This window comes from Lygodium microphyllum, chromosome 11 (genome assembly GCF_053477565.2).
Source record: "Lygodium microphyllum isolate KBCC chromosome 11, Lygodium_microphyllum_v1.1.10, whole genome shotgun sequence".
Lineage (NCBI taxonomy): Eukaryota > Viridiplantae > Streptophyta > Polypodiopsida > Schizaeales > Lygodiaceae > Lygodium > Lygodium microphyllum.
The window spans coordinates 60,290,239-60,313,886 of NC_141145.1; the positions used below are offsets into that span (position 1 = coordinate 60,290,239).

Genomic DNA, 23,648 nt, shown 5'->3' on the forward strand with positions numbered 1-23,648 from the left:
CCTTTTGACAATGTTGACAATATCTATTCTTTTTAGGTACATTTCACCACCCTTGTTTGAGTTGTGACTAGGAGTTTCCTTGTGATTCCCTGGATTGATTTTGTTTTGGATTTTGAGTGGAGGTTTGATTTTGTTTGCCCTTCCCTAGTTGCCCCTTCTGAGAATGAGCAACAAGAGCCCCCTCTGAGAAAGAGTTCATATGAAATTCATTGAACAACCGTGCGTAACACAACAGCTGACATTTAAATTCATAGAAAGTAGGCATAGTAGGCTTTGAAACTATATTTTCCACAAAATTATACTATTTCCTGAGGAGTTTGTTTAGAAATAATGTGACCTGATCGTCAGAGGACTTGGAAGTCCCCGTAGTGAAGAATTCGGCAAGAAGTCGCCAATACTGAATCAACTTGACTTTCAAGTCATCCTAGTCTGTGATTTTAAAGAGTTGGAGCTCATGGTCAAGATTTATACGACGGGTCCTATCCTAAGCCGCATAGCGGTCAGTCAAGTGTGCCCATCGTTCTAACACTTAGTCAAAATACTAAAGCTCACAATGAAACTCAGGCAATAAGCCCTACATCAGCTCGACAATAGCGGAGGTATTCCTAGCCTTCTATGAGCGAACAACCTCATATGGAACAAGTGCGAGATTGGGTTGGAGTTCCAACCCCTGCACAAGATCCCATAGGTTCTAGGAATCAAGGACATGTCTCATCAAGTTCAACCAAGTGGTAAAGTGGTAAAGTTTGACCAGTTGAAACGAGTCTTATCATTGAAAGCATAATTGGCAGAAGATGAGTTGGAACCGTGAGGTATCAAGAAAGTGGGATAAGATAGAGGTGGAGGGTAAGATGGTGGTGGTCGGTGTGTCTAATATGAAGAATGAGGGGGAAAAGGTGGGTAGGCAGAAATAGGCTAGGAGTATCTAGTAAGTGCCACTCAATGTAGGGGCACTGAAACATTAATGTTTCCATAAGGTGCCGATGGAGGTGGAGGCACTGGGACACAAAAGCCCTGTCCAAAGCTTGGCTGGAGCATAGCGGCATGACCAGTCAAGGACATGTCTCATCAAGTTCGACCAAGTGGTAAAGTTTGACCCATTGAAACGAGTCTTATCATTGAAAGCATCCTTGGCAAAAGATGAGCTGGAACCATGAGGTGTCAGGAAAGTGGGATAAGATAGAGGTGGTGGATATGTCTAATATGAAGAATGAGGGGGAAAAGGTGGGTAGGCAGAAATAGGCTAGGAGTATCCAGTGAGTGCCAATTGATGTGGAGGCACTAGAACATGAATATTTCCATAAGATGCCGATGGAGGTGGAGGCACTGGGGCACGAAAGCCTTGTCCAAAGCTTGGTTGGGGCACAGCAACATGACCAATCAAGGACATGTCTCATCAAGTTCAACCAAGTGGTAAAGTTTGACCCGTTGAAACAAGTCTTATCATTGAAAGCATGCTTGGCAAAAGATGAGCTGGAACCATGAGGTGTCAAGAAAGTGGAATAAGATAGAGGTAGAGGGTAAGATGGTGGTGGTGGGTGTGTCTGATATGAAGAATGAGGAGGAAAAGATGGGTAGGCAGAAATAGGCTAGGAGTGTCCAATGAGTGCCAATTGATTGCGGAGACACTAGAACATGAATGTTTCCATAAGGTGCCGATGGAAGTGGAGGCACTGGGAAACGAAAGCCCTGTCCGAAGCTTGGCTAAGGCACAACAGCATGACCAGGAGGTCCACTAGGTAATGCTATAGAGACAAGCTATGGCACCAACTAATCCATACTCAGAGATTGGGGGGGATACCCAAGTTGCAATGATCCCGAAAGTGTGTGAGAAGTAGATGGAACACCACCCGATGGAGGAAAGGATGAGGTCCTAAAGGCAATGCTTATGTTTCCGTAACCCCCCCGTGCGATGTGATGTGCAACATGAGGTGTTTGATAGGGAAATATAACTGGTGTAAAGCGAAGTGGAGAAGCAACTGGAAAAATGTGGTGGGATAGGTGGATTTTGAATTTGTGGTGTGAAAGGTGCAGATTATTTTGTTCATTTTTACCATTTAATGATTGAAAATGAAATAATGATGATGATGATACACCATGCAATGTAGAAATAAAAACACAAAATTCATTTTGATTTTAAGAAAAAACTGAAAAAAAAGGCAGAAGAAGAGATACCTGGCTTTTTCTTATAATCCCCATGACATGTGTTAAGGTACAAGAATTGGTCCTCAAGAGAACCTTTTCCATAGTCAACTGATTGTACTCTATCTTCCTCATGATTTCTACCAGTATATTGCAAAGCAGAAGAGGTAAAAGACGAAGGAACAAAAGACGAATCTAAAGTACCTTGTACTGGAGTGGACGGAAGAGAATGAAAGAATAAAACATACTCCGGATCTCTTTCTCCAACAGAGGGGCCCATCCCTGAGCAAGGTCTCGACGGCCCTGCAATATCGTCAAATTTATGTGCAACATCTGAAGAGAGAAATTCATGCATACCTTCATTGAGTAGCTTCTTCTAAAGGGTAATCCTTCGATCGAACTTCTCGGTCTTCTTTCGTCTAAAAGTCCATGATCACACGATATTATTTAGTGAAAAGCTTATATAGCCTTTCTTTCATGTTGTCAGAAGTGTCTTCCACTATGTCGGAACTTTGTGGAGCAAGTTGTTCTGCCCACTCTCGCTTGGTTCACGGCATAGGTTATTCTGGAAACTAAATTGGTGTTGATGTATTCGAAGTTTTTTTAACCTACTATTGTTCTTGCTTCTTGCAGAGAGCTTTTAGATCAAAGGCCTAGGTTTCTCAGAGAGTACCAACCTCTGATATCATGTAAAGAAATACTCCGACACAAAAATACAAATAACAATCGTACAACAAAGCACGGACTAATAAAAAAACACAATTAAGATTAGGATAACTCAGAGACAATGAACACAGAAAATAACTGAAGTGATATCACTGCTGAATATACAATGCTCTTGCAGCAAACACACTATGCAGTGAAAGAATACTAAACCTCAAACTCCTATATCTCAAGGATCAGGGCAAGGATAATGAGCTAGAGAGTGTATCGTACTATAAAAGAATCCCGAATCGCAGCGAGGCTGCCTCCGAATGTCGAACACCAACAAACGCAACAGTGAGAAGCTGGATCTGATGCAAACGGCAGTGAGGAGAGAGAAAAACTAAAAACGAAGACTACAAGAGAGAGAAAGACTAAAAACACAGGCAAGACAGCATGCAGGAAAGAGAGAGACTAAAAACGCAAGCAACACAGCCTGCAATAGAGAGAGAACTACCAAACGTAGGCAGAACAACCTGGCGACAGCCTGTAGGAGCTGGCAACTGTTGGAGGAAAAAGAAAACTACCAAACGCAGGGCTATGATGACGTGGCAAGCTGTACGGTAGCAAATCTACGTAGGAATAGCAATCGCCTGGCTAAGAACAACTCCAAACTACGTGAAGAGAATTGGATATCACGCGCCAGCTGATAGAGACAGCAATGGACATCTTCGATTGAGATGTCCTCCGTGAACAGGTTATGGACAGCAACCTGAAATACTTGAAATCTGCAAAAACGAGATTATAAAGCTAAATGGAGGGCAGCATACGTATTTATAGAAAGTTTGGGACCTCTCAAGTGGGTTTGTGCTTATGGAACACAGAAACTCTCTAGGATCGTGTTTCTTTTAAATAAACTAGGTTTTTTCATTAATTAAGTTTTAAAGGTGTTTAAGTAAAGCTAATATGTTTTTAGCTCAACAACTGCCTATGGGACTCTTCCAAAGCCCAAAAGGTATGGCAAAAGGTATGGAGGAGAGCCCTCAAGATGGTCTTTCATGGCACAATACATACCATGATTACAACTTGGGGGGCTACAGCTTGGGTTACAAATAGAGGCCCAGCACGTGGATATGAACATGTTCAAGGAAGTCTTTATTCCTCATCATTGGAATTTGGACAACATCTGAGGAGGATGCATCCTCCAAATAACTCACAAGCACAATGGACCTAGAGACACTTTCATAGATGGGAATTGATTGCCAGCATTATTGCTTGGTTTATTTGGACCGTGAGGTGCAGCCATACTAAGAACTTCAAGATGTATCCATAGCAGGGACACCCCAGGATTTGGACAAAGATGGTCCACACTCTCCATGGGAGATGGCATAAGATAAAGGGAAGCTTTTGAAAGGAGGATGAGGAGGAGAGATACCTTCTTGCAAACTTGGACTCTAGCAACACCTTTTTTCATACCACCCCTCAAATGGTTTGGCACCACACCTCACTAGACAAGTTGTTCACACAACCATTGTCTTTGTCATATGCTTAGCTATTCTTTATAGCGTTCCTTGTGCTTTATATCTTTCCTTGGGTGGATTTTCTCCAAGGTGTTATTAGTAGAATTTTCTTTTCTTTGAAAAAAACTAAATGACAAATTGAGTACAAACTCATGTCTCCCACTACCTCAATGATGGGGCTCTCAAGCAAGAAATGGCCATAAAAATAACACCCCATCTAAGTGGTAAATAACCTGATTAAGCACTAATTATAGCAAGCACAAAATTCACATAGACTCACAATCCACACTTTACCACTTTAATCTTGAACATTGGACACCCTGTTGGCCCCAAAACTAGCGCCCCTTGCGATATTTCTTTATCTTATATTGCAAATGAAAGGAGTACATGTGAGATACTCTAATCTCCTCTACTAATCCAATTGCCTCTTGCTATCAAAACTGACCAACAAGCCTCCAAACCAATTTGCCCCTTGTTTTGCTTGGGGATTGGCCTTTACCCTACTCCTTGAAAGACAAATTTAGCCCCAAATCATATATTGGTTAGCTGGCCTCTTGAATCTCCCTGAAATTTCTCAATTTCAACAACTGGAATTCAAGTCCTAGGCCCTCAATTCTGAGCATGCATCCCGAGGTGGTTGTCAAACCCTAATTTTTGCTATAAATTAGAATTTACAACACAAATTGACTCAATCTCTTCCTCTGATAGCTCAAACAGTTGGAAAATACTAAGATAACTTGAGAGATGGCTAGGGGATAAGAAAGAATGCTGAAGAGAGAAATTTCAAAGTTTCATTACGAGAAACGTCGAAAAGCTACTGCTACCCTACTCAAATAACCATGGAAGTTGTCACCTATAGCATAGGATCACCAAAAAGACTAATGCCCCCTCCTATATATTTCATCTACACCAACAGAAGGACCTTGGGCTACTGTCACCTACTCTTGGAGGGCTCCAAACTATTGTATCATGCTATAGGACTAATCTTTGGTAGTTGTAAATCACATCAACAACCTCTACTTGCTCTCTAACAGCATCCTTCTCTCTTACAATAACTGGAATAGACTTCCACTAACCCCTAAAAAAGTTTTATCCATTTGTATGGGCAAGTTTTACCCAGTGGCAGCCTTCTAATCCCATTTCCCAACATTATCCAGCAACTAAATTAATTTTCAAAATATTAAATCTTAAATTTAATTTAAAAATTATTCTAGTGCTTAAAAACGTATTTCCACCATCCAAAAATTAAATTGGCTAGGCTAATTTGTCTTCCAAGTATCCTTGAGAAGTTATTGACCTTTAGATTAGCATTAATTAATTAATCAAAGTCTGTTCTCTAATGTCAACCAAGCCCAAATCTGACACCGGATACCACCTAATACTTGTTAGGGATAACTTATTAGAACTTTTGCCTTTGGCACCAACTGATATCTTGAGGTCTTGGGTCTCACACTATGCAATAACTAACTTGCACCTCACATGTGTAAGTCACATTAGCACATTTGATTAACTTTTAATCTAATACTAGGCAAAGCAATAGAATTTCACGTTCTCATAATAAACCACTCCCTTAAAATCTCTGCAATTGTCCTTGATTGCATTGCATTGTGCCAAAGAAAAAGCATATTGCACTAGAATTCCCATAAGGCATCACAGTCGTAACATTGACCATAGTTGCCTAACCATGCTATATGTCCCAAACCTGCTAAATATTTCCAACAAGCATATATATAACATAAAACCGAAAATTAGTCTAGGAACCCATTGGATGCATCCATAACTCATGTTTCTCAACTGTTTTGACTTCAAAACCAAAGTAAACCATATTCTCACCATTAACCATGGCTGAAACTATCAATGGCATTTACTAACATGTTGCTATCCGTGGAACCAACTGTAAGTCATTGAAAACTGAGCATAATCTGATCATAAGATGATCACTTACTAATTTGAGAACTGATCAAGCAAATGTGATCCCAAACTGATCACAAACTCTAAACAAAATCTTATCGCTACCAAGAGAAAAAAGCCGTCCCTTCTCAAACAAGAAGGGAAAGCTGAGAGAATTACCCTCTTCCGGTCAATCTAAAGAAGTAGGGGAGAGAGTACCCAAGTCGATCCTAGGTAGAATATACCGCAACACTCGCTGATTGATTGCCTTGGTCAATATGTCTACAAAGTTGTTTGATGAAGGCACAAACTCTTGGCGTATGGTACCTAGCTCAACCTGCTCTCTAGTGAAGTGAAAGTGAATCCCTACATGCCGCGTCTATGGTGCGATAATCGGATTGTCCGCAAGGGAAATGGCACTTTGGTTGTCGCAGTAGACAATGGTGGGAGAGTCGCATGGAAACTAAAGTACCACCAATAAGCTCCTCAGGTAGATAGCCTCCATGGTACCATCAAAAAGAGTCTGATACTCAACCTCGACCTTGGAAGCCACCACCGTCTCTTGCTTACAGCTAGCCCAAGAAATGGATGTTATGCCCAAGGTAAATAGATAGCCACCATGGAAATATCAAGTGTCACGATCTCCTGTCCAATCAGTGTATCCTTGCAAACATAAACCAGATCCATAAGTTAAGCTATAAGAATAGGTACATCACAAATATTTTGAAACACGAAGACATGCTATTCAATGTGACATCCTAGGTATAATAAAATACTAACTAAGCAAACTAAGTAAGCTAAATCTAGCCCAGTGTGAATCAATCAAAGAAGCTTTATTACCACAGATCTATAGGTGTACTCATCGAAGGGCTCATCGAAACTATCCTTAGAAACATGGATAGTAAAATCAAGAGACGTGGCCACAAGCCGTATCTAATCCGTGCCCACAAGCCGTGCCTAATCTGTGCAATACTAGTCCACTAATTATTTAAGAGCGTACTTTTGCTGTGACACAAAAATAGTACCCTCAGATCAAACTACCTCCATCCCCAAAAAGTAAGACAACAAACCAAGATCTAACATCCCAAAAGAAGAACAAAGTTGAGTCTTAATTTTGCTATGGCAGCAGAATCAAAGCCAATGATAAGAAAATCATCTATGTACAACAAGATATAGTAGACCCCCTCTAAAAGAGTATGGATATATAAGTTCAGGTCATAAGGGGTAGAATGGTATTTATGAGTTCTAAGGAACTCGTCCATCCTCAAGAACCAAGACCACGGCTCTTGCTTCACCCCTAAAGAGCTTTCCGCAAGCGAAAGACCTTACCTTCCCAGACAACAGAAGAAAACACTTCCTCCTCTAGATAACCGTTCAAAAGGCACTTTTACATCCATCTAATAGATTGGCCAACCACAGTGAGCGGCTAGCGCAACCAATAGACGAAATGATATCAACCGCATAATAGACACAAAGTTCACTTCATAGTCAATACCTTGCTTCTGTTGAAACCCTTGCACCACAAGGTGAGCATTGTACTTATTTAAAGTCTCATTAGCCTTTAGCTTAGTCCTAAAAATCCAAACACAAAAACATAAATGAAAGCGTACGTCAAAGCATAAACTCAACAAAACACAGTTAGGGTTAGGGTAACTCAAAGGCAATGAACACTATGGAATTTGAATGAATGACTAAATACTGAATATACAATGCTAATGAACTAAACCATTTAGGAATAAAAATTGTACCCCAAACTCTCATGTCTTGAGGACCAAGGTAGAGGTGTTGAACGGGAGAGTGTGTCATACTCCTAATGGATCCCAAAACACAACAAGGCAACCTCCGATGATGTCTGGCAACAGCAAATGCAGTAGTAGATGTCGGATCTATGACAGATGAAGCAGTAAAACGCAGCAATAAAATGCCTCAGTAAAACACAGCAATAAAATATAGCAGTAAAACGCCACAATAGAACGCAGTAGTAAAACACAATAGTAAAATGGCAGGAAGTGGCACAAGCTACAAGGTGGAAGCTGGAAACAAGCACCCGATGGGTGAAGAAAGCTTGGCGCAGCTTCAGCTAAGATGCCCTCCATGAACGGGGTGTGGACAGCAAGCACCACAAAAGAAAATGTAGAGGCACATTCTAACAAGCCTGAAGCAGCAGTGTTTTCTCAAGAGACATGTTCTGTGGTGTTGAACTTTGGTGACACTCTATTGGCCCTTGTACCATAGATGGAAGGATGACTGCTGCTGGTCCAAGATATGGAAAGTGACTTGGAAAAGGTTCATAAATTAAATACAGCATAGCAGGTTCACATAGCTTTAAGTTTTAGAATCTGGTTCTGCAGTGATATGTAACACCCTGATTAAATACAAAATTCCAAATCATATCAGCATTCCTTAAAAATTACATGAATACTTGAAGTTTGCACAATGTTTTAGCACCACTTGTTTCTGCAAGGCATTATCTTTTCAGTAACCAATTCTCTTACATTTCAACTGTATAGCAGTAAGATTTGGCAAATGGTCAGGAAAAAACCTCCCCGAGTCCAAGTAATGCTGTCATTCCTGATGTTAGCATGGAAACCACTTCCGGTACTGCAGCTGGAACAGGTAACAAGATATTTGCAGGGACCTGGAATCCCAAGTGCTTCAGAACTTTTTCAACTGGTAATGCAACAATCTGCCAACTAAATAAGTGATCACATTCTGCAGAATGAAGTTACAAATAAACCACCTCTGAGTATTCAGAAAAACAGCCGTAGCTAACTGTGGCCACAGAGGTTCCAACTGACAGATCTTTCTGAGTTACCCCCTCTCCTATAGCCACAACAACTCCAACACCCTGCAAAGAATATCATTAATAATACATAAATTTTTCTACAAAGATGAGTATAAAACCTGAAGCTAACCTCAAACCCTGCATCAAAAGGAAGCTTGGAAAGTGCTTCCTCCTTACTTCCCATATAGTGTCCAGCACTGAAGTTTACCTGGAAGAAAGGCCCCAATTGAATAAACCCTTAAGCCCACAAATGAAGATGACTTAAACTAGAGCACAAGTTGAATGTTTCCAATGCACTGCACTAGAAAATATGATGTGCTAATCGATTAAAAACCAACAAATTCAATTTATGCAGTAAATTTGTTTACTTACATCACTAGCATTCACACCTGCATATAAATATTTCACAAGTACATGGCCAGGTTTAGGAGCATTCAAACGAGCAGACACTACTTTTGTTGCTTCTCTAAATCTATTGCTCAATTTGTGTACAATCCTGGCATCAAATAGAAATAAACCAGCTTCATGAGAATGCAACTTAATTTACCCAAAAAACAAAAAGAGCGATAAACTAAAACTTCACATTTTTAAGAAGAAATTGGACAATGCATACTAGAGGAAAAGGAGCCAAAATTAATAGCTTGTTTTGACTAGGAAAATAAGATCGCTTTGAAGTTGTTATCCTCAAGTTACCATGGTAAAATTGAGACTTTCTTTGCGCCTTTTGGAATACTACATGGTTTGTGATGTTTCAATTAAATTCTTAAGATACCAAAAAGACTAAACCCAAAAGTACAGATTTTTCATTTAAGGTTCAGTATATCTAGAGTTTGAGCAAATCCACAGCTTCATCAAGATCGGCTCAAAAAAACCGAGAGCATTCTTGCCGTCATCCGGCTTAGCCTCTCCAATAATCTCCTCCATCACTTCAACCTTACCAAGACAACAAACGAGGTATGGGAAAGTCTTCATACAACATTTGGGCATAACGATACCTCAATCACCTTAGCCTTCTCTATCAACAATTAACTTCTCATAACAGCCATCTGGATGGCAATGATAAGAAGGTTGTTCTCCATGATAGTCACCTAAGAGAAAATAAATTCCATGAGACTATGGCAGCTCTTAAAGAAGCTAGGGAAATGAAGTATAAAGAAATGTTTGGAAGGCGAACCACACAATAAGCATGCAAATCTAGTCTTTAGTGCTTTTTACACCAAGAGCCAACCGCCAAAATGCATGTACTGCAAAAGCTCGAATGTACGGTCACACTGTTGACAAGTGCTAACAAAGAAGGGCAAGCCACAAGAGAAGCAACACACACATTATGTAGCCACTCACTCCATGCTGAGTAGTGACCGTGATCCAAATGAGCTCAGTATACTTGACAATGCCCTTAATTGTTTCAATTCAATCATTGTCTTTAGACAGTGATGGAGAAAAACCTTTTAAATGCACTTACCAAAAAAAAACTTCAAGAATAATAAAAATGCGTTTGAAATTAGACATTGATCAAGCTTTTGAATGCATTAAGAGCTTTCCAACACATATGTTGCATGTGTGGGTACTCTATCTAGATTTTTATCCAAAACAATTTGTATTTTCTTTCCTTTATGGTTTTGTCAGCATTATGTTTTAAGGTGGCTGTAACCACTCTCAGCATGACCTCTGAGTTGAGCTCGAGAGCTACACATGAATATTGGGCCCTACTCATGTGCATTGTGCCTTTAAGCTATGATGGCTTTTGATCAACCTCTAAGCCATGCACATGCATCTCTGCACCATAATATACTTTGGGTCCCTAAGCTTGTCGGTAGATCTCATCATGATCTTGCTCATGTTGGATCTCTCTCACTTACCTATCTCCTCTTCAAAATCTATTGTAGGGGATTAGAAATTGCCTCTAATTTGTGTTTTTCTTTCCACGTCTATGAAGACACATCAGTGTATGTTAGCATGTGGGTCAGCGGATTCTTACAGATTTTTTCATGCTAACTCTAGACCCCCTCTCTCTGTCTCTCACAAAATCATGGAGCTCCATCAGCCACAGCTCCTCTCACATTGGGCTGCTCAACCCATCATGGGCATGGAGAGGGAAGGCACAGCCTATTGTAGAGGCAGCAGTGCTTCCCTCGAAGATGGAAGGGGTGCTCTATTAATGCCAAGGAGAAGTCATAGGTGTGTGGACTCATCATTCCCCGCAAGGGAGCAAAAACAGCAAGGGGATGTGAGGGTGGGAGATGGTAGGGTGCAAGGGAAAGGGTTGGGTGTGGGGAATCTAGCATGTGAGAGGGCAGTCCAATCTATTGTGAGGTGGGCTATGGAGAGGTGGGAGGTTTTGCAAGAAAAAGAGAGGGACTCGGGACGGGCGTCCGATGCCACTATCAACAACTAGGGCTATTAGGTATTAAGCTGGCCCCTGCCTCAGCAACGCTGACCTTTGGAGAAGCCGTCCTCAACCATTGAAGGGTGTGCCTCCAACCCATGAACAAGCTATGAACATGCTCTTGCTGAGAGGCCTTTATCCCAAAGCATGGGCACTTTAAGACCTGTGTTTGAAAGCATGTAAAGTCCTAAAGAGTCCCCCAGAGTCCACAAATTGGCCATACTCGACTTCAAGTCCTCAAAAGAAGAGGGTGAGAAGATATCTGGTGAATCTATGGAGATGCTTTAAGTCACTAATTGGATTCAATATCATCATCATCGTCATGTTTAAAATTGCTTGACACTTTTTATCAAGAAAGCCATGTTTTTTGTTTTTTTTTTTTAACTTGCATTTCTTTCATAAAATTTCTCGCTTGAAACATTTCGTAAGTCAAACTCAAAGAAACGAATTAGTATGTGTTGTTGGTGGTAGAGGTAGCACAGGATGGTGATGTGGGTGGGTGCAACAAACATGTCCATCGTTGCACCACAAGTCGTAGCACCAACAAGTGGCACAAGAGTTGGAACAGCCAACTGAAGCAGTCGATGGTGCAAGCATAGGTATGCCAGTGGCAACAAATGTCAATGGAGAGACAGGTAGTTGGGGTTTCTCTTTTTTTGTTTTTTTTTTCGTTTTTTTTTGGGGGTGTTATAAAGAACCATGTACAAAAGAAAGTTGATAACATTGCGTGCAAGAAGTACATCCAAAATATCCAGCTTTGCATTGATAATTGTACTCAAAGGCAACATTACATTGACCAAATAAGGCACTAAATCAGAGACTCAAGCTGTATGAAGTAGTCTAACTGAAAACAAGAGAAACACAAACAAGAGCGAAGGGTATCACCTGTTACCTGCAAAACCAAACAGGTAGATTAGTAGTGAGCATTAGGTAATCCAGCCTGCGTTGCAGGTGTCAATGGCAATACCCAGTTGCCATCCCTGTCACCCTGATAGTACAAGTTTACCTCGTTTTCTTCCATGATGTCAGGCTTACCTTGTTTTCATCCATGAGGTCAAGGCTACTAAGTCCATGGAGAAGGAGGAGGTGTCCTCTTGTATGATACTAAAGCAATAGTTGCTAAGCATGGAATGATAAAGGCCAATACAAGCATGTATTTATAGGGCCAAAGTATGATGGAAATAGCATACCAACGGGAAGAGGTCCCCCCTTTTTTTAAACGGGAAGGAGGTAACATAAATGGTCAAATAGATCGTTTAGGCTATGAAAAGAAGATGAAGCATATACCAGGTTTAAGATCAGGTAGATTAGTAGTCTTGTATGATACTATAGCAATGGTTGCTAAGTATGGAATGATGAAGGCCAATACAAGCATGTATTTATAGGTCCAAAGTAAGATGGAAATAGCATACCAACAGGCGGAGGTCCTCCCCTTTTTTAAACAGGAAGGAGGCAACATAAATGGTCAAAGAGATAATTTAGGATATGAAAAGAAGATGACACATATACCAGGTTTAAGATCAGGTAATTATGGGGATCCCACAGTCAACTGCTGAAAAAGAAGACGAGGCTATTCTATATTCAGACAATTTAGGTTCCAGGAGGTAAACAATGTTAGAAGGGAAAGAACTTTATGGTAATTAAAGGCAAAGAACTTTATGGTAATTGAAGACTAAGAGATAATGTACGGGACTTTTGTTAAATTAAGGTAATGTTCAATTACCTTATATCAGGAACCATCGCTGCCTGCTAAATCAAGATGTATACAATGATATGGACTCCAAGCCAAAGAGTACAACCCTAGGGATAGGAGAAGTACCAGCTTTTTATCATTGTCCAAAGAAAGGGGTGGTAAGAAATTATCATGGTACATGGTTTTATACATTTAATTAACCCATCACTACAACAGACCCAGCATAATGTGTAAACTGATTAATATCATGTAACTGTTCAAATTACAGCATATAGTCCCGACATATTAAGGTAGGAGAAAATAATAAAATAATTCATCAACTCCTGTAGTTTTACAGCATTTAATCCGTACATAAACTAAGGGGGTATAGGTTGGGGGTTTGGGATAACCACATCAAAAGGTTTATGATGAAAAACTTCCAAGAGGTTAAATTACCACCAGCAGAAAATAAGGGGTTGCTGTTTGGGGGTTGGGAAGAATGATGCGATTAAAACAACATAAGCATTTGCTGTTGATAAATTAAAATTAATTCACTATAGTAAATTTACTGCATAAACAGCATAGGATATAAGGGGGGAGATTAGGGGGGATGGAGATGAATCAAAGCACGTACTAATTTTATTGGATTATGTTTAGAGTAGTATAGGAGAAGCAAAGAAGCAAGAAATTACAGTGTATGTTATAGACATAAACTGTTTAACAAGTGAGTTCAGAGAGCATGCAATGTTTAAGGCATGCATATAACTTCATTGAAAGCTGGTAGGGATAACTTTATGGGGGGTATGCAAGTCATCACATACAAACAAAAAATTGACATGCATACCTGCAAATTAGAGGTTAGGCAATATCCATAAAAATGACTTACCAAATTTCTGTTAGAATGTCTAAAGAGCATGTTCATCAGACTAAAAGCTGCTATAATATTCAGAATAATAGCAACTGCCACAATGTGGGTTTAGGAGTACTTGTCACAACATAATTATCATGCATATTTGCCAATTACACCGTAGAAAGTGGCCATAACTAGTCTAAGTCGACTTACGCCCAAAGTATATGCCAGTAACCAGAGATGGATATATGCAGTCTAAAGGCAAAGCCTCAGTCTGCATGCAAGAACTAGATGGTCCACGATTATGCCTGATTTGCAACAGAACTGAACCGGGTAGTGGTCAGTTCAGGCTTGACATACAAGGAAGGATTTTCTTTAAAAATTGTGTAGTGATGATGGGTCTTACCTATCAGCATAATGCTTCAGATCAATATGCCAGACATGGGTCCATGAACACGAGAGATGTGTCACCCAGAAGAGTGTTTAGGCTAAATCCAGGCCGCAGGGAAAAAAAGCCAAATATAAAGCGGAAAAATTTAGGATATAACCATACTTAACCATAGCCAGAAGTAGTTCCGTGCCATACAAAGGGCCGAGTGATAGGTTCAACAGCGAAGAAGCATACATTGGTGGCCTAAAAGGCTGTGCAAGGCAGGGCGATCATAATACCTTCCAGGCACACAGATGCGGCAGGGGTGACCATAACACCTTCCTGGACCACTGATGCGGGGCAGAAGACCAGTGTGCTCAGGCAATCCGAAGCCATAGGCATGAGCACTCAGCTGCTTGCAGGCTGTCATGAAGCAAGGGTGGCATGCAGACCATCAAAAGAGAAGAGCCAATGAAGAGAGGCTGAAAAAGGGGGGTTCTAGATTATAAGGGTTTATTAAATATGGTTAGGGTTAGGGTTCTGAGCCTAGAAAGGTTAGGGCTGGGGGTTAGTGTTAGCACTAGGAGTGCATAAGGTAAATATCCCCAAGCTTACTTTGGCACAACACGACACGACACATCACGGCACGACACGGCACGGCACGGCAAGGCATGACACGTCATGGCACGACACGACACGATTGCAAGGAAAGAGAGTGAAGAGAGTTTTGAGAATGAAAGTGAGAAGATGTATTAGATTGAGAAAGCTTTACAAAGAAACGGGCAATTCGAAGATGGCGCAACATGCTACCAATATCGTCTCAACACCGTTGGGTAAGGAAGCAAGAGGATGCTCCCTTATACACTCCCCCCCCACGAGAAAGCTCAATGTCCTCATTGGGCGAGAGAGGGACCAGTTTTGACTCAAAAAGATCGGGGGTCTTAATCCACTCCTAGAGAGCAAATCAGAGTCTTAGCCCGCTAGAAAACAAAAGATGTATTTACAAGCCACGTCTTATCCACGGAAATATACAAGTGTGAGATAAGACGGATAGTAGTAGGATTGAAGTAGTGTGCCTTGCCCACTGACTCAATTACAATTGTGGAACAAAGGACTTTGCCAACAATTTGAAGTAGGATTGTTCTGCCCACTTCTCACTGTACAATTAGTGAGACAGAAAGTCACTCAGGAGGTAAAGACGGATGATAGAGATCGGGATTCTCTCTTTCGTTGTAAAATTGAAGGAGTAAGTCACGGGCATGCTCAATGACTAAAGGTTCAATCACCCATGAAGCTTCTTTGAGTGGTCAATTCTTCCATTTGATGTGGAATTCAGGATGTTTGCCGGTGAAGCGAGTTGCCAAAATGATTTCAGGTTCGAAGGGCAGATGTTGAAGTTGATTTGGCAAAGGACGTTGGCGACCGAATTTGGTATCGGCATGAAACCTCCGAAGTAATTGTACATGAAAGGCATCATGAATTAAAACATTGGGTGGCAACTGTAGTTTGTAGGTCACATCATTAATGCTGATCACTACCTTGTAAGGGCCATAGTATCTATTGTTGAACTTCGGAGTTAGGTTTTTGGGCAAATCTATGTTTTTGGAACTGACCAACACCAAATCGCCTGGAAAGAACTGTGCATGTTTGCGGCGATTGATGTTGTATCTCTTAGCTACCAAAATCTTGTTTTGACGAAGAGTATCTTGGGCGACTTGCATGCGTTGTTTCCAATTGAGCAAGAACTTTTCGGCATCTGGATCTGAGACATATTGCTTACCTGCTGCTAAGGCCATGGGAGTTACGACTTCTTTACCAGTAGCCACTTCAAAAGGAGTAAACCCTGTAGAGTTGTGTAGTGTGGCATTGTAATGAAATTCAAGGATGTCTAGGAATTGAGCCCAATCCTTCTGATCTACTCGAACATAACTTCGAATGTAGTCTTGAATGCCCTGATTGAGCCTCTCTGTCTCCCCATCTATTTGTGGATGATATGCTGAAGAAAACCTTAACTGAGTATCCAATAGCTTGAATAACTCCCTCCACATGTTACTTAGAAAACGGGGATCCTGATCTGAAATGATAGCGAAAGGTAGGCCATGATACTTGAATACCCTTGAAAAGAACAATTTGGCCACCTTGGGAGCTGTAATGGGAGGTTTTGTTGGAATGAAATGAGCTTGCTTTGAAAAATAATCAACTACCACAAAGATCGTTGTATAGCCATGAGACTTCGGCAGATCTGTGATGAAGTCCATACTTACCGCGTCCCAAGGACGAGAAGGTACTGGCATCTCCTGAAGTTCTCCTGCTGGCTTCATGCGCTGTGCTTTGACCATCTGACAAGTAGGACATGTGTGAACATATTGTGTAACATCATCCCACATCTTCGGCCAATGGAAAAATCTTTTAAGCCGATCAAAGGTTCTAATCTGACCGGAATGGCCACCAATAGGACTGTCGTGACACTCCCAGAGTATCTGGTTGCGGAGATCGGAAACCTTCGGGACATATAATGCTGACTGATAATAGATGAGCCCATCCTTGATTTCATACATCCCCCATGGTGTTTTGCCTGACTCTATATCTTTGATTAACTGCTCAGCTTTTTCATTTCCCTGCATGTGCTCTCTAACTTGAGCCCCAAATCTACTTTCAGCTACCGTCATAGCTTGCAACTCGGCCTGTCTACTGAGGGCATCTGGCATCTTATTGGAAGACCCAGGCTTGTGCAAAATTTCTATATCAAACTCTGCTAGGAAATCCTACCATCTAGCTTGCTTGGGAGAGAGCTTCGGTTGGGTTTGGAAATATTTAAGAGAGATATTATATGTATATACTTTTGTGGGCTTGTCTTGAACATAGTGTCTCCACTTCCTTAAGCAATAAACCACTGCGAACATCTCTTGCTCATGCGTCACCCATCTCCTTTCTGTAGAATCCAACTTCTTAGATTCATAACAAATTGGGAGCCCATCCTGCATAAGCACGCCACCAATGGCGTATCCTGAAGCATCGGTATGGACCTCGAAAGGGCTAGAGAAATCTGCCATCTTCAGTACTGGTGCCTATATCATCATTTGCTTAAGTTGCTCAAAAGCATGTTGTTGCTTATCTGTCCACTGAAAAGTAGTTGCGGGAGATGTCAAATCTGTTAAGGGCGTCGTGAGCTTGCTGTAGCCTTGAATGAATCGACGGCAAAACACTGTAAACCCCAAAAATTCTCTCAATTGTCCAATCTTAGTAGGGGGTTGCCACTTCATGACCGCTTGAACCTTCTTAGGGTCAATGGCAATACCATCCTGCTTGATCAAGTAGCCGAGAAATTCTATCTGCTCCACTGCAAACTCGCACTTCTCTGGCTTAACATATAACTGATGGTGACGGAGGCGGGAGAAGACCTTATGCAAGTGATCCAAATGCTTCTCCAAAGTTTTGTTGTAAATCAACACATCATCAATATAGACGATTACAAAGTCATCCAAGAAATCAATAAAAATTTTATCCATTAGTTCACAAAATGTAGCTGGTGCATTAGTGAGTCCCTCAAGCATCACTAGCCATTCATAACTGCCATAACGACTTCTAAAAGCTGTCTTTTCTTCATCCCCTTCTACTATCCTGATTTGATGATATCGCGACCGCAAGTCGAGACGTGTGAAAAACCTGGCACCTTGAAGCCGATCCAATAAATCATCAACGACGAGCACAGGATACCGATTTCTAATTGTAGATTTATTGAGAGCACGGTAATTTGTACATAACCGGAGTGGGCCGTCCTTCTTAACAAGCAGCACTGGAGCTCCATAGGGGGGTCTACTTGGCCGCATGTGCCCAAAGGCTTCCATTTGACCTATCTGCTTCTTGAGCTCCACAAGTTCCATTCCTATCATCCTGTAGATCGGCCGAGCTGGGGGCTGGACTCCTGGCAAAAGATTAATCTTGTGATCTACACTTCTGCGAGGAGGCAAACCATCAGGCAAATGGTCAGGCATGACATCTTGGAACTGATTGAGGAGATCTTGCACCTTTTCATTCCCTATGGTCCAGATGATCTGCTGAATCACTGGCTCTTCTTCAATTACCCGCGTAATGCACAGGCGTAATTGCCCCCCATGTTTCAATTCTTTTTCTAGTTGTTTAGCCGTAATTTCTGAAATGGCTGAGACTTGACTTTGATCCTGATGATGCTCAACAAATGTGTCGCCTGTGAAGACTGGTATCTGTACTATTTCTGTTGGAGGGATTGATTCCTAATGTTGTTGAGAAAATGTGTCGACTGCGGAAGCTGGTATTTGCATTGTTTCTTTTGGAGCTCTTGATTGAGCTTGCTCAACATGTGTCTGCTCTTTAGGTCACTCTTTTGGCACCCATTTATATGTGTAATTACTATGAATAGAGGAGATCGGGTCACTCACCCACTTGCGGTCGATGTGCGTATCCAATGGACTTGGCGATGAAGATGCACTCTGATCCTGAGATCTAGTGCGAAAGTAGGGAATCCACACCACTATGGTTGAGGTTTGAAGATAAATCTTGTTTCTTTGCATCCCCAAAATTTGAACCACATGGTGATCGACCCAATCCATTCCTAGAATGCCCTCAAACCCATCCATGGGAACAACTATGAAATTTAACTTTGCTCGCCAATGGCCAATTTGCACCAGAACATCCTTAGCCAGTTCACAATATTTATACTTGCCTTGCACGTATGAAACTTCAACTCCTGCTACCTTCGAGGGCCTGACGCCCAAGCGCATTGCTACTTGCGGTGAAAGAAAATTATGGGTTGCACCAATGTCCACCATTAAACTTTGCGAAATGTCTTCCACTGCCGCCTGCACATACATATTGTTGATGCTAGGAATAAAAGCAGGTATAGTAGGAGGGGGGTTTGCCCCTACAACGCCTACTTTAGCTTGGTGTTCCCAATCCTTATTTTCTTCTTCGATTTCTATAATATGGACCGAGGATTGGGGCAACTCGGTACCAGCTTGAACATAAGCTACCCTAGATCCACTTGTTGACGCCGTTGTCCCTCTGGGACAATCTCGAGCAAAGTGAGGCTCTCCACACAAATTGCATGCTATGGGACCTCCCCTTCCTCTGTATCCACTAGTATAGCCCCCCCGAGAAGAAAAATTACTTCGACCGGCTCTTGTACCTGTAGATCTGAAGGTAGTAGACATACTGGCAGGGCTTGAGTCGGCCCACGTGCCTTCAGTATACTCAATTCGGAGGGGTTGTTTGTTTGGCCACCCAGTATCTGCATTAACATTGGTTTGATTGAACCCTTGACTTGTCCTTGTAGTCCATGGTGTCCCAGCAGAAGCAGTGTTGCGCATGGAGCCCACTTGCCTACCTTCAAAATCCATGAGCCTTTCGGCCATATTCATAGCTTCTGCCACTGTAGCTGGCTCCTGTTTCTCTATTTCTTGCCGAGCCCAGCATTGCAGACCATATAAAAACCCATGTAATTTTGTCATAGGATCCATGTCGTTGAGCTGCAGCATGAGAGATCAGTATTTCTGAATATAGTCCCTCATTCTACCACTATATTGCTTGAGGAAGCGCCATTCGTCCCTGACTTTGAAGGGCTCATTCTTTGGGACAAAGTAATCTATCATTGCTTTCTGTAGATCATCCCATGAAAGTTTGCCCCCCTGTTGTTCCTCAAACATAAGCCACTTGGCAGAGTCCCCATCCAATAACTGAGCTGCTACGAGACCTTTGCGGCAGCTTGAGATCCGCATTAATTTCAGGTAACCGTCCACCTCATGGATCCATCTATTTAAGCTGACGGAGTCTCTATCTCCTTTATATTTGTTCGGTGGTTGCAGTTTAAATTTGCCCATATCTTCAGAAAAAGATTCATCCCGATCTCTCCTGTCTTTCTTTCTGCGTCTTCTATGTGGTTCAACTTCATTATCTGTTTCAGCTTGAATTTTTCCCATAGCTTTGGGCAACATTGTGGCCAGAAGATCTTGCATCATACCCCGCATGGCCTCAATAGAGTTGGGCTCCTGACGAAGCGCCACTCTTTCCTTAAGTGCTACATCCAAATCATCCTCATGTTCTGTTGGATACCCTTCCCCAACCTCCAGTTGAGGTTTACTAGCCCCAATTCCAAGGGTTACCGAGATTTCATCTCGTTCCTCTCTAGCTGCACTTTTATTTTTGTTGCGTCCACCCATTTTTGATGAAACACAACTAGCTTTCCCTTGTGATCACTCCCACGCCCGTTGAAGGTCCTGCCTTCGCGTGAGGAGAGCTTTGATACCAAGTGTTAGCACTAGGAGTGCATAAGGTAAATATCCCCAAGCTTACTTTGGCACAACACAACACAACACGGCACGACACGGCACGACACGGCATGGCACAACACGTCACGGCACGACACGACACGACACGATTGCAAGGAAAGAGAGTGAAGAGAGTTTTGAGAATGAAAGTGAAAAGATGTATTAGATTGAGAAAGCTTTACAAAGGAACGGGCAATTCGAAGATGGCGCAACACGCTACCAATATAGTCTCAACACCGTTGGGTAAGGAAGTAAGAGGATGCTCCCTTATAGTTAGAGTATTCAGGAGAGTATATACCCACTAAGGATGGAATGTGTGGTGTGGTGTGGTGGTGTGTGGGTGCGTGGTGGTGGTGTGAGTGGTGGTGGGGGTACACACACTACAGAAAAGGCAGCAAAAGAGGGAGGCAGCAGTAAGACAGGCCACTAGCAAGCAGCAACAAGTGAGGTAGGCGGTGGCCGCAGGACAGGAGGCAGCTGTTTGGGCAGTGGTGACAGCTTACAGGGGGGGAGTCTTAGCAGCTGGGTGCACTATTTAAAGCTACACAATTCTGCTTCCATGCAGGTTCAAGGTAATGCTTTACAACCTTGAAAATTTTCCACTGGTGGAGGATCAATGTTCCTCATGATGCAGCTGATAGTTATGGGATCAAGTATGCTGCTTTTCAGCCGGTTTTGCAAGGCTTTCACAGGTGATGCACTTGATCATTACGGAATTAATTATGCTGGTTTTCAGCCTGTTGTGCAAGGCTTTCAATTTAATGTAATTGGAGCAATGCTCTTCAGAATGATATTCATGCTATTTGGCAGGTTACAACTTCATGCTCATCAGGGTCTTGATCCACACGTACATAGTGGAAACCTCTAGTTTGGTCCCAGATTAACAGAAGCTTTCCTCAAGCCAACTATCTTGCATGTGAGGATTTGCTCCCGTCCTAGAAAGCCATTGATAAGTACTCAGAAATAGAGGTATTGTGCAACACTTCTTTCTGCTCTAAGTTATTTTGTTGGCTTAAGGCATTGCTTCTCACATTGGTCCTCATCTTATATCAAAAGGGCATCCTACATGGAAGTGGCAACTTCACAGTTAGATTCAGTTGACAAGAGGCAACTACAAATTCACTGACAGTTTTCATGTAATCCTTCAATAAACTGTCATCAACCCACTTCCTTGATAAAGTGGCTCCATCAACTAGTTTGATTTAGTATATTGCAATCCTTACTACCTAAGCAAACGTCTCTTTCTGGTTTGGCAGTGCAATATCACTCCTTAGCTGACAATGTTGGACAATTCTTTGGCACCACCAGCCATATTCTTTAAAAATGCACTAGTCAGAAAAGGCGCCCCAAAAATTTGACTGGCAATGTGTCTTACAAAACTCAATTGCCCCCTCAACAGATGGCTGGTGGAGTAGGTATCACAAAATTTGTAATTAGAGAAAGAGCTTCCTCTATTTTGGCCTACAGGTAGGACTAAAGTTTTCATATTACAGACTCTCTCAAGAAGACAAGACCATTATCAGGTTTTGAACTAGTGCTGCATTTCTAAGATAAGTGTGTTCTTGCATCGAGGTAGTGCCACAATGCTACAAGGTGGCTCTCTCCTATGTCTTCAGCATGGAATGAATTTTGCATACTGCACAACTTACATCAAGAACACAGGTCGATCATCATTTTTTGGACCATTTACTAGCATATCTCTAATTTAAGTACACATATAGAAGCCTTGCCAGCAAACACGTCTATGAGGTAGTGCCATTCTGCTTTGTAGCGGCTATAAAGTTACATAATGACTTACTTCACAATGTGACAAAGTGAGCTGCCAATTCATACTGATCTCTACACTCCCATGCCATTTAACATCAAGGATATGAGTTTTGAGAAAAATGCACCTAGAAAAGTGAGCACTAATGATGAATGCTTTCAAATGAGGAATGAGAGACACAAGGGTGTCTACATACAGCACACGAGCTGACTGTCATAGAAGAACGCATAAGTGTGAATCAGCCACACAAGCAATCAGGCAAATGGCCCAAAGTGCCAAAAACAATCAACCCTAAACCTAATAGACTCTCACAAGAAGTCCAACACCTCTTGGGGCTCAAATTGAAGTAACAAAAGAGGAATGAACACCCCTCCGCCCCCCAAAAAAAGAGTTGTGCTTGCCTAATCCTCCCCCTGCATGGCCCATGAACAATCAGCACCAAAAAATGAGACCTATATGTGAAACTGAGAAATAAAGATCAGCTACCAATGCTCCTAAAACTCTAGCCAATAGTGTAGGGATAAGCTATGGCATGTTCAAAAAACCTCACTCCCTTGCTCCTCTTATTTTTCAAGAAGGAACATGTGAAGGCACCTCTTTGAATTAGAACACCCAATCCATGCTACACCTATCACTCTTGAAAAGTAAAATAAAAGTAAAAGGTGTATCCACTCATATAATTATTAAGAATCTTACATATTCAATACTCCTTTAGCCAAAAACAAGCTGAGTAACACCACTTAAACTCACACTTTTTTGTAATCTTTGGGCAATGGTGATGCCAAGGGTTCTGAACTCTGCAGAATGCTTATTTGTGTAGGCTTTTGCTTTAGTAGATATTTTTTCTTCTCTTCTTGAGTAGGCCAATATTCTAAACCACGTCGATTAGAAATCCAAAGACAAGCTCCTGCCTTGGTATCATCTTCAAGAAGTTCAAAAGCACCTGCATATGAACCACAAAATTCATCTAGCCTCTTGCTTGGTGTTGCATTTCAAACTTAGACATCTATCTTCTTGCCTGGTGTGGCCTTTTAAAGTTACTGTATACAAAAAAGAATTAGATTTGGAAATCCTGAAAAAAAGAAACCCATACCTTTAAGAAATGTATCCATTGAAATGAAGCCATCAAATGCCTTAACAAACTCTTTACTGAGAGGCTTTGTCATTTCTGTTTCCAGAAACTGCACAAATAACGACTGGATTATGCTAAATGAAACAACCCTTTAGTTCAGCTAAGCATAAGGTGTTGAGATTTTGGTTGCTGAACAATAAGCAGATAAAAAGCTTGCACCATAGTACACTTTGATCTATTTAAAACTCTTGA

At 41.6% G+C, this 23,648-nt stretch overlaps 1 protein-coding gene across 2 annotated transcripts in view; it reads right to left on the minus strand.

Annotated features, from left to right (window-relative positions):
• Nucleotides 1–23,648, minus strand: part of NQR (ARP protein (REF)) — a 148,968-nt gene that overhangs the window by 63,165 nt on the left and 62,155 nt on the right. For both annotated transcript variants that reach the window (XM_087687638.1, XM_087687637.1), the window contains 6 exons: nt 23,418–23,505; nt 23,075–23,267; nt 9,352–9,475; nt 9,110–9,187; nt 8,935–9,042; nt 8,737–8,832 (listed from right to left, as the gene is read on the minus strand). In XM_087687638.1, the coding sequence (XP_087543764.1) occupies nt 8,737–8,832; nt 8,935–9,042; nt 9,110–9,187; nt 9,352–9,475; nt 23,075–23,267; nt 23,418–23,505 (687 nt within the window). The remainder of the gene's footprint in view (nt 1–8,736; nt 8,833–8,934; nt 9,043–9,109; nt 9,188–9,351; nt 9,476–23,074; nt 23,268–23,417; nt 23,506–23,648) is intronic.